Below are 12,221 nucleotides of genomic sequence, written 5' to 3' on the forward strand. Positions count from 1 at the left end.
GTGGGAAAGGGCTGTGGTTCAAAATCAAAGGGTTCTTGATGATGATCAAAACCTTTTCTTTCAGGTTTGAGCCCATATGTTGCCCCTATGTCAATCTACTGGTTGAAAAAACAGAGCCAAAGCAAATACACATCTAATTTCAAGAAAAATCACTAAGAAAAAAAAAAAACCAAAGAAACAATAATTCTACTTTATAGTGCAGAGAACATAAATTGCAGTGTCAATAAGAATAAACCATCTCACCAATATAAATCATGGCCAAGGAAGAAAAAGGCTTCAGAAGAGAAAATAAAAGGAATCTGCATTTCTAGCTATCAACCATAACTTCTTAGTACTTACATGGACTGAAAACTCCGATTCCCCCACAACATTTTGTACGTCTCTGGCATATTGCCCATTTTCCAACTGTTTGAGCTCCTCTTTAAGCACATGATCTATCAAATGTGCAACCAATATAAGATCAGCCATAGATTATTTAAACACAGTTTAAAAAAAAAAATGAAGATCCATAGTGAACTAAAGTACAAAGTTCACTTAGTAACAGAGATTCAGTGAATATTTTAAAATTCAATTGAGAAAAATGTAGCAACTTCAGAACTTAGAACAACCAATAAGTAGGAGAAGCAAGATAAAAGAAGAGAGAGAAGCAGTAGGGTACTGCCCAGAGTGAGAGACAAGGGGAGAGAAAAGAGAGAGGACTGCCGATAGGAATAGAGTTCTCTGTTGCGACTATCGGTAGCCCCTTATGTTATTACATAATAGGGAAAATACAAACTGCATATACAAGCACGAGTATAACATTGTAGATCTGGTAGACACAACAAGGAAACATAAAACAACTCTACCGCATCGTATGACAAGAATACCCCTGCGGTAGCATATAACATAACATTCCCCCTCAAACTGGAGCATATATATCACCCTTGCCGATCTTGGAACACCCTTCAAGGAAAGTAGGCCAAAACAATGCCTTGATAAACATATCCCCCAACTGGTTATCAGTACCCACAAACTGTGTAGAAATCAACCGCTTTATGACAGCATCTCTAACAAAGTAACAATCAACCTCAATGTGTTCGGTCCGTTCATGAAATATAATATACTTGCAATATAGCTAGCTGGCTAGTTATCATAAAACATATCAATTGGCATGGTAATGGGAAACCCAAAATCTGTAGAAGAGTCTTCACCCACAACAATAACAAAAGTATGAGCCATGACAATATATTCAGCTTCAACAATTGACCTAACAATCCTGGTCTGCTACTTACTCTACCAAGTAACAAGATTTCCCTTGACAAAGGTACAATATCCAATAGTAGACCCCCTATCACCATGAGATCCAGCCCAGACAACATCAGAATACCAAATAAGATCAACATTTTTATTAGGTCTGTATGTAAGACCCTTTGTTGAAGCACCCATGAGGTAATGAAGAACCCGATGCGCTGCCTCCTAATGAGCCTGTTTTGGTGTCTTCATAAGTTGGCTAATAAGTCCCACAATCATAGTTGTCACGGCGACAAGGCGAACCAAGGCGGTGGAGGGTTGTCTAAGCGCTTCAAGGCGACCAATTGTTATTTTTTATTTTTCCTATTTTCTAATATATTTAGTAAGCTATATATACCTTGTATCATAAAAAATCAAGATTAAGCAACATCAAGTCATTAAAAATCAACATTTAGCCATATTAAATCATAAAAAATTAACATTAAGTCATATTAAGTTATAAAAAATCAAAATTTCGAGAAATGCTCTGGTTCTATAATAAGTTTGACTGGTCAAATGATATTATTTTTACATGAGACTTTTTGTATCAGTTATAATATAAAACCAGCTTTCCAGCAAGTCTAAGATTACTTAAATATGAGTTGTAATGACAAAGTTATGCTCCGGTCAAACTTATTTTTAAGTGCGCGAGTGCTGTTAAAATCGCCCGAATGAAAATAATTTTATGGATACCAAAACAAAAAATTATTTTACCAGACTTTTGGCTTTTAGCAATGTTTTAATATGATAGAATTTATAAAATTTTCATAATTGAGAAAAACTCCAGCATTTAAAAGTTGAAAATCGCCCCTATAATCAAAATCCAATTTTTCTTCTTGGACTGGGGGGTTGACTTTTTATCCTTTTGGAATTTGATTTTTAAACTATTTTTATTGGATTCAAATAGGGGGGTATTTGTTTATTTGTGAATAATATCTTAAGTAAATGAAATAACAAATATAAAAAGCATTTACAAACACAAGGCGGCATGCAGTGCAATAAGGCGACTGTCGCCTAGGCCCCAGGCAAACCGCCCGGACGCCTAGGCAACGCCTTGACAACTATGCCCACAATACAGGCAAAACGGTGAAGCCTGTTGCTGCTGGTGCTCCAAAAGTTAGAATGTAAAAATCGTGAGAGAACAAGAGAGGAAAAGAGAAGAAGAAGATGATGAGAGAAGAGTGTTGGAGAAGGAGAGAAATAATGGTAGAATGTATGTGTGTGAGAATCATCTCTTCCACATATATTTATTCACTAATATAATATGGGGGAATTACATACACCTCCCTAGGAGGTAAAAGGTAAAAAAGAAAAATTATAATATAAGACAATAAGCAGGATAACCAGTTCCCAGAATACCCTTAATACACAAACTCCAACACTCCTCAAGTTGGAGAATAAATGTCTGAAGAACAAATGACATACATTCCCAGCTTGGACAGCAAAGTACTAAACTGATGATAGATGAGCCCCTTTGTGAAGATATATGCAAATTGATCACCAATCCTCACAAAAGGAGTGCAAATATAACCAGAGTCACTCTTTTCTCTGATGAAGTGTTGGTCCACCTCTATGTGATTTGTTCAATCTTGTTGCACTGGATTATGGGCTATACTGATGGCAGCTTTGTTTTCGAAATAAAGGCACATGGGTGCCTCAATGTCAAACCCGACTTGGACTAGCTGTCTCAACCATTGAAGTTCACATATTCCATGAGCCATAACTCTAAATTTTGCCTTTGCACTTGATCGAGCTACAGCTGGCTGCTTTTTACTCCTCCATGTAATCATGTCACCACCAATAAAAGTACGACATACAAATGTAGATCGTTCATTAGAAGCTGAACCAGCCTAATTAGCATCAATATAACCTTCTATCCTTAAATATTGTTGTACTTGGCATATAGTAGTTCTTTCTCTGGGGTGGACTTCAAGTATCTAAGAATGTAGTATACAGCATCCAAGCACCCACTCTTGGGGGCATGCATGAATAGCATCACCACATCTAATGGGCCACTGCATAAGTAATTTCTGGACAATGATTTCATGATCTTCTCGAAAGCCGACCCCACTTCAATTTCACCCATCATGCATTAAATCCCGTCTTTTCACCTATGGGATCTCCGAGGCCATGAAAGCCCGCCTCCTCCTTATCTTGGGATCCTCCCCTGGTTCGTTTCCTATTAAGTACCTTGGCCTCTCTCTCGTTCTTACGAGGCTTTCGGCCCATCATTGCACCCCCCATCCTTGATCTTTCGCAGAAGAGACTCCAGCTTTGGAAAAGCAAACTTGTCTTATGCAGGGCACCTTGAACTCTCCAGATCTGTGCTCCAATCCATGTACCTCTACTGGTCTAGTATCTTTGTTCTCCCTTCCCCAACCATCAAAGCTATCGAGTCTCCCATTAGCTCATTTCTTTGGAATGGATCCGATGCTACCAAGTTCCTCTACCCCTCTAGTTGGACCTCTGTTCGTCTCCCAAAAGCCGAAGGAGGTCTTAGTCTTATGCACATCAAAGACATGAACTCGGCGGGTATCCTCAAGCTGATTTGGAGAATCCCCTCCAAAAAGAACAGCATCTGGGTCTCCTAGGTTTACTCCCATCTCCTTAAATCAAACTCCATTTGGTCCACTGTTTCGGGCTCGGACTCCTCTTGGGTCTGGCGTGACATCCTCAGCTTAAGGCCCTTAGCTTTGGAGGCTATCACATACTCCATTGGGAATGGTGAATCTACTTCTCTGTGGCTTGACCCTTGGCACCCTTCGGAAGTCCTCCTCCATCTTATCAATCCCAGAACTGTTTATTCCTCGGGGTTGGATAGGATGGCTTCTATCTCCTCCATCCTCCTTAATGAAGGATGGGCCCCCCTCTCCTCCATCCTTCACTAACTAGCATCTGAACCTCTCTTCCCCCTCTCCTCCTCAGCCATAGAGAGAGGGAAAATTCCATTCTTTGGAATCCTTCTCCTTCCAAGATGTTCAGCTTATCCTCTACCTGGAACTTTGTTAGGTCTAAATCCTGGCTAGCCCTTTGGCCTAAAGTCCTCTGGTTCAAAGGCCACATTCCCCGCCACAGTTTCATAGCTAGCGGGCTCTCACCAATTACCTCTCTACGCGAGCTTCCTCATCTATCGCCACATCCAGGTCTCCACTACTTGCTGCCTTTGTTGGAGAGGAACTGAGAATGTTAATCATCGTTTCTTCTCCTGCCCCTTCTCCTCCACCATTTAGAAGAAAGTTCTTTCCCGTTGTTGGCCCCCTAATAAAAGAGCCCTCCCTCCTAGCAGGGAATGGCCTTGAATTGATATGACCTTCCACAGACCTAGCATTTGTGATACCGTCGGTAAGCTTGTTTTTTGCACCACCATCAACAACTAGTGGATGGAGAGAAACCTTTGTGGATGGACATCCAACTCACACTCCCTTGATAGGATTTGGAATGCCGTCTTCTTCGATTTCTCCACCAAACTTCCTGCCCCCTCGCACCACTAGTACACTAATTCCCCAAGGAACAACAGGCTTATTGTTGCTTCCTGGGGCCTCTCTTTTTTCATTATCCCCCCATCCCCCCTTTGAGGGTTTGTATCCACTAGTTGTTGTCCCACCCTTTTGATTGGGTTTGTTCCCTTAGTTGGCTTTGTGCCTCTCCCCACACTTTCTTCCCTTTGTATTTTCCTCTCCTTGGGTTTATATATTTTTATTCATTAAAAAAAAAAATGTCTGGACGAGTCAAGGACAGGTAGATAAGCTTCCCAACTAGCTTCTGATATTTCTCTACATCAACAAGGTAAAGTCCAATCTTCCCCTTGTTTATGATTCTGCTCAATAGGAGAACTTGTAGTTTTGCAACCCAACATTCCTGTTTCTTTCAACAGATCCAACACAAACTTCCTTTGGTATACATTTATGCCCTTTTTGGATCTAGACACTTCAATCCCTAGTAAACACTTAAAGGGTCCTAGATCTTTGATCTCAAACTGTTAATTCAAATAGGTCTTCAACCCAGCTATCTTAGCTTTGTCATCTCCAATCACCACAATGTCATCAATATGGGCAATCAGGGTTGGGATGGTGCCATTACCTCTCACGATGAACAAGATGTGATCAACCTGACTACAGGAATACCCATTCTTTAGAATATCCTGTCTAAACCTTTCAAACCACGCCTTTGGGGATTGTTTGAGACCATACAGGGTTTTAAATACCTAGGGTCTATCATTGAGAAAGAGGGGGATATAGAGGATGATGTTGTCCACAAGATTAAAGTGGGGTGGATGAAACGGCGAGGTGCGTTGGGAGTGTTATATGACAAAAGAATGCCTATTAAACTCAAGGGAAAATTTTACAAACAATTATACAACCATGACGTATGGAGCGGAGTGTTGCGCAGTCAATAAGAGTACTTTGAATAAACTTAGTGTAGCTAAAATGAGAATGTTGAGAGGGCTGTGCGGTAAGACCAAGAGAGATAGGATAGGAATGATTGCATCAGAAATTATTTGGGGGTTGCACCAATCCAGGACAAACTCTATGAGAGCCGATTGAGGTGGTATGGCCATGTTCAATGGAGACCTATGGAGACCTCTGTAAGGAAAAGTGATCAGATTCATTTGGAGGGAGCTAGAAAAGGTAGGGGCAGTCCTAAAATGACTATTAATGAAGTGGCTCAAAAAGATATGTATAGGGTAGGGCTCGATCCTAGTATGACTTCGGATAGATTTCTATAGAGGACAAGGACCAGTGTTGCTGACCCCTTATATGGGATGTTCCCATGATGCGTCATTCTCTACTGCTTTACCTTCTTCTCTTACCTTTAGTTTTCTTCTTTTTAACCTCTCCTTTATGCTTCTTTATTTTCTAATTTCCATATCAGATCCATGTAGCCGACCCTATTTGTTGGGATAAGGTTATGATTGTTGTTGTTGTCGTCGTTGTTGTTTTTGTTGTATACCTTCCCTTTGGCTGAAGGAAATTTGAAGCCAAGAGGAGTCTGCATGTACACCTCTTCTTCTAAATCACAATGAACCAAGGCATTTGAGGGTTGCCTAAGTGCTTAAGTGCCTAAGGCAACCAAGTATTATTTCTCATTTTCCCTCTTTTATATCATTATTTTATATGCTACATGTACCTTGTATCATAAAAAGTCAACATTAAGCCACATCAAGTCATAAAAAATAATATTAATCCACATCAAATCATAAAAAATCAACATTAAGCCACATCAAATCATTAAAAAAAATAAGATTTAGAGAAATGCTCTTGTTATATAATAAGTTTGACTGGTCAAATAATTTCCTTTTACATAAGACTTTTTTGTATTAGATATAACACAAAACCAGCTTTCCAACAAGTCTAAGATTACTTAAATCTGAATTGTAATGACAAATTTATGTTCCAGCCAAGTTTATATTAAAGTCCACGAATGCTGTTCAAAACGTCTGAATGAAAATAATTTTATGGATATCAAAACAAAATATTATTTTACTAGACTTTTGGTTCTTAGTAATGTTTTATCATTATAAAATTTATAAAATTTTCAGAATTGAGAAAAACCCCAGCATTTGAAAGTTGAAAGTTGAAAGTTGCCCCTACAACCAAAAATCCAATTTTTGTTCTTGGACTAGGTGGGGGGTTGACATTTTATCCTTTTAGAGTTTTATTTTAAAACTATTTTTATTAGATTCAAATAGGGAGTATTTGTTTATCTATGAATAATATCTCAACTACATAAGGCAACATGGAGTGCAATAACACAACAGTCGCCTAAGCCCCAGGCAAACCCGCCTGGATGCCAAAGTGACGCCTTGACAACTATGATTGCCAATGATAGGACTCTTAGGCCCCATTTGTTTAGAGGGGAGTAAGGGGTGGGAATGTTGTCAGGATGGGACCCATGTGTTGGTGGGGTGATGAACAAGGAAAGGAAAGATGAATGAATGTTCATTTTTCCCACCCCTATAGCGTTTGGTTAACATCATTCCATGTGGAATTGTTTACAGAGTAAAGCGAGGAGAGAAATGGAGGAGGTGAGAGAGGGATGAATCATCTCCCTGTGTCTACTCCATGGATTTTACCCAAAACCCATCTCCTTTAGGGAGGCCAAGGTGCGAGTGCGATTCTCGATTCTTAGAAAGTCAGCAACCTTGTCTCTCTCTCTCTCAAAATTCTGATTTCTAAACTTGTACTGGCATATCTGCTCAGAACATTGCCAAAGAGAACTTGCAGAGAAAAAAGAGGGTTCGGTCTTCCCTATGAACGGCCCCTTGCAACTCCTCTTCATGGGTTTAAAATGGGACCTCTTCGCTTGCAAAGACAACAGAAGATGGTGGAAGAACGATGGAAGCCATGGAAGACGATCTACGAGGGATCTTACGGCGTTCTATCCTGCCTAACCGTCTTCCCTGTGAGCAACGCCTCTTCACTGGTCTCAAATTTTATTTTCACCTTCACAATCTGAAGCCCCCTTTTCACCTTTGCAGCTCCTGTTCACTGGCCCAAAATCCCCCCTCACCTTTGCGGTCTGAAACCTCTCCCTCCTCCCCACGATCTCAACACAGATATGGGTTTCTCGCAAATTTTTTCTTAATGCTTCTTAAAAGGATGCGATGGATGTCTATGGAATTCTTAATTTTTCCCCCCCTTTTAATGCACCTTAATAGGTATGCAATGGGCAGAGGTGTAGGGTGCAATGGTGCAACAGCTGGAGACACCATTCGTGGTAGCGAAGCCTGAAGCGATAGTCAAGGGAGGGTGATGGACAGTGTTCTCGCACCATCTCTAACCGGTTTTCCCCTGAATTTCCCACAAGAGTCCTACCAAATCAGTAGAACTTTGCGAGGGCCTGGGGTGGTAGAATTTCTGATCCACATCAGTTGACAAACAAAAGCATGTTGTCTGCTCAAAAGCCCACCCCAGACAAACAAACACATTGATATTTAATGGGGTGGAATAGTTCGTACAACTATCCCACCCCTTAAATCACACCCCAGCAAAACCTCTCTAAACAAACAGTGCCTTATAGAATTATGTTTAGCCACAAGAGAAAAAGTCTCCGGATAATCAATCTCATACACTAGTTGTATCCTTTTGCCACTAGCCTTGCCTTGTAGCTCTCAATAGTACCATCTAACAGGTACTTGATTGTGTAGACCCACCTACATTCAGCTAGAACTTTCCCCTATAAAGATCAACCAATTTCCAAGTACAGTTTTTCTCAAGGTCCATCATTTCCTCAGACATAACCGTTAGACAAAACTTTAATGACATTCTTGGGAATAAAAACAAAGGAGAAAGCAACAGTAAAGGTAACACCTATAGGAGAAAGAGCATATAGGAGACAAACTGGGTTATAGGATTAGTACAAGCTCTCTTGTCCTTTCTAATAGTAATGAAAAGGTCTAACTCATACGAGGGAGAAGATATGTTACCTAACTAAGGAGCAAGGTTCAAGATCTTGATCTTGATCTCGATCCCGACACAGGTTTCGTTGGGCAAAATACCGAGATCTAGTATTTGTTGCTTGGTCATCTCGGTGTTTGATTTCGGTGGCCATATTGGCTTTTTAGCCCCCTTAAACTTATCAATTAGCCTATTTTAGGCCTTCTAAAAACAGTAGAAACCTCAATATTTTAAAATCAAACCCAAAAAATTCCTATGATTTCAAACCCTAAGTAGTAGTAGTAGTTATTCTTCGGACCCTTCACCTTAGGTTATTCCACGATAAAAACATACAATTAACCATGTTTCTATGAAAAAAATGGTTTTTAGAATTTTTTATCTAATTCTTTGGATCGTCGAAGGTTGATGATGAAGTGATAATCTCCAATCTCCAAGTGTCGAAGTTGTTTATCTCCACTATAAGGAAAATTTTGGCAAGAAAACCCACTAGAAGCTCATTTTTTCTTCACAACAGGGCGAGAGAGGTGAGAGATGTCGAGTTTAGGGTCGATTTATATATACCCCACGTGACTTGTTTTAACTCGACCGAGTTGCGTTGACACCAAGATATTCACTGAGATCTCGACTGTGATATTGTACATTTAATATCACCTGTGCTCTCATCTCGCGAAGCCAAAAAAAAAAGAGTTAATAACGAGATCTCACCTAGATCTTGACCCATATGCTTAGGGTGGATATTAGGATGTGGATCCAAAGAGGACTCTTGGCAAGTCTTCTTTCCCCTTCTTTTGTACACAAGTAACTCCTTCTCATTACCTGAGCCACCACTTGAATGATCAACAATATCCGCCTCTTTGTGTTTCCCAATGTCAAGCACAAAGGGAGTAGGCAAGGATGAAAGAAATGGATGACATCAATAGCCTTTTCACTCATTATTCTCCCCTTGAAAAGAATGTCGATGAGAAGGACAGAAAGGCATAGACTAAAGGAAAATGACATATTTCGAGAAGATGCATTTTGGTGCTTTGGAGTCCAGTTTAGTCCGAAAAATTTATTAACATGGACATAACAAATACACCTAAACACTTTGGGAGAATAAGAAAAAGCCGAAGACTGAGGAGACAAGGTTTCCAAAGGAGTTTTGAAACCAAGAAGTTTTATGGGCATGTGGTTGATTAAAAATGCAGCAGTAAGAAGAGCATTAGAGCAATACATTGTAACGGCATATAAAACCATAAATTGTTACTTTTTATGGTAAATATACCTTTGATGGAAGTCAATTATATATATGTTACTCACCACTGACTATTCTACGACTCTATCGGAGTTGAATTTTTTTGTTTTCAGCTGGTAATTATTTATTTTAATTTTTGAAAATTTTAAAAAATAGATTAATAATTAAAAAACAATTTAAAAATAAGGAAAAATATTCTGTTTTGATTTTTAAAATAAAATAAAAATAAGAGATTAATATTAAAGTGTTTTAAAGCATATATGATGCTTGTTATGTTATAATACCATATACCATATTTGATTTTGTTGTATTATGTCATTAAAATATTTCCTAAAATTGATTAAAAAATAATTTTATGTAAGAAAAGAATTAAAACAATGTCATGTTCTAATATTTTTGCAAATTTGAGTTCTAAGCATATTAATTAACCTTAAAACAAGCTACCCACCAAGTTTCCGGTCAAAATATGGCCGTTTGACCACCGAAACAGTCAACCGAGTAAAAAAAAAAACACCAACTCACCAAGATCTCACCGAGTTGGTGATTCTGAACCCACCGAAACGAAACAAGATTTCGAACCTTGCTTCCAACAATTGGAGATTTTTCCTCTTAGACACCTCATTCTGTTGGGGTGTGCCAAAACAAGCCATCTGATGGATAATTCTGTTGTCAGTAAAAAAATATTGCAGACCACCATACATGTGCTCCCCCTTATCAGAATGAACAGTTTTAATTTCGGTTTCAAATTGAATATAAATCATCTGATAAATAATTTTGAAGGCATCATAAACATCTCTTATGCTTCATCAAAACATTAAGTGCTATGAGAAAAATCAACAAATGAAACAAAGTAACAATAGCCAAATAAAGTTCTAGAAGAGGATCCCCAAACATCAGTATGCACAATATGAAAGGGAACATTAGATCTATTACCATAACAAGGATAAGAGGAACGAAATGTTCGACAAAATACATGGTTCACAATTAAAGTCATGGGAAGAAGAAAACGAAATAAATAAATGAGGTAATTGTCTTCACATAACAACAAAAGAGGAAAGTGATTTAGAAGAGTAAGTATATACGCAAACTCCATTTGGCTTCAAATTCCCTACATATGAAGGGAAAGTGTCTCCTAAAAAAGGCATTATATGTCTCAAACAGTCCCCGAAAGCTTGTTTTGATAGGATTAGACAAACTATTCTGAAGAATGGTTATTGCCAGAGTCAAGCTAACCACACACCTTATTTATCCAATGAGGTAATGGTGCAATTACAGCTTATTGTCTATGTAGATGACATTGTGGTGACTGGAGACAATAGGTGATGAGATAGTTAGATTGAAGAGCTACTTGACCTAACATTTTGAGATTAAGGAATTCGTCCTAGAATTGTTGAAAGAAACAGAGATGTTGGGTTGCAAACCAACAAAATCTCCTACTGAGCAAAATCACAAGTTAGAAGAAGACTACAACCCTTCTTTTGTTGATACAGGGAAATACCAGAGGCTAGTAGGAAAACTGATTTGTCTCTCTTTGAATCGCCATGATATCACCTATGCAGTTGAGGTGGTGAATCAATTTATGCATGCCCCCAAGAGTGGGCACTTGAATGTTGTGTACCGCATCCTTAGGTACTCAAGTCCACCCTAGGGAAAAGACTATTGATGGAGGACCGGTAAGGGTAATGAAGAAATCCCTGAAAGGGATCTCAGAGTTGTAGGGGAGAGGGAAAAATCGCACTAAGGGGGGAAAAGAATCACACACACGCCCGCAGGCTCTCAAATACTCAAACTCAATTCATCTTTTCAAATCTGTCTAATAACTTGGATTACATGCCCTTATATAATAACTGAAAATTAAAACTTGCCTAGTAAAATCTAAAACTAAAATTAGCAACTTCAAATTTGCTTCCTAAATTCTAACTAATGAAATTAGAAACAAATAAAATTTAAATTGGTAACTCCCTAATTGACTAAGAACTACCCAAAAATAAAATATTACATATCGTCCCAAATTAAATAACTCAATTCTTCCTAAATAAAGTAACTCCTAATATCATATTGATTTCAAAAATCTAATCGGACCCGACTCGTCTCGGTCGAGATTGCCCGACGGGTCAACCTAGTTCAGCCTCGATTCTGCATCAACTCCCCCGATGTTAAGAAAAACTCGTCCACGAGTTTTAAAGAATGATAACAATAAGAACTCACGAACATGGGTGAATTGCTCGTCGTTTGCATCACGAACGAAATCACATAAGGTGAAGCTTTGGAGGTGCATGTCTTCTCCTTCTGTTTTGGTGTTTCCAAAAAAAAAAAAAAAA

General features: G+C 38.8%; 1 protein-coding gene across 2 annotated transcripts in view; it reads right to left on the bottom strand.

The window, feature by feature from the left end:
- The window catches only part of LOC122073759 (26S proteasome regulatory subunit 8 homolog), a 42,126-nt gene that overhangs the window by 3,989 nt on the left and 25,916 nt on the right, over positions 1-12,221 (bottom strand). For both annotated transcript variants that reach the window (XM_042638386.1, XM_042638385.1), the window contains one exon: positions 340-434. In XM_042638386.1, the coding sequence (XP_042494320.1) occupies positions 340-434 (95 nt within the window). The remainder of the gene's footprint in view (positions 1-339; positions 435-12,221) is intronic.

The sequence above is a fragment of the Macadamia integrifolia genome, chromosome 3 (genome assembly GCF_013358625.1).
Source record: "Macadamia integrifolia cultivar HAES 741 chromosome 3, SCU_Mint_v3, whole genome shotgun sequence".
NCBI lineage: Eukaryota > Viridiplantae > Streptophyta > Magnoliopsida > Proteales > Proteaceae > Macadamia > Macadamia integrifolia.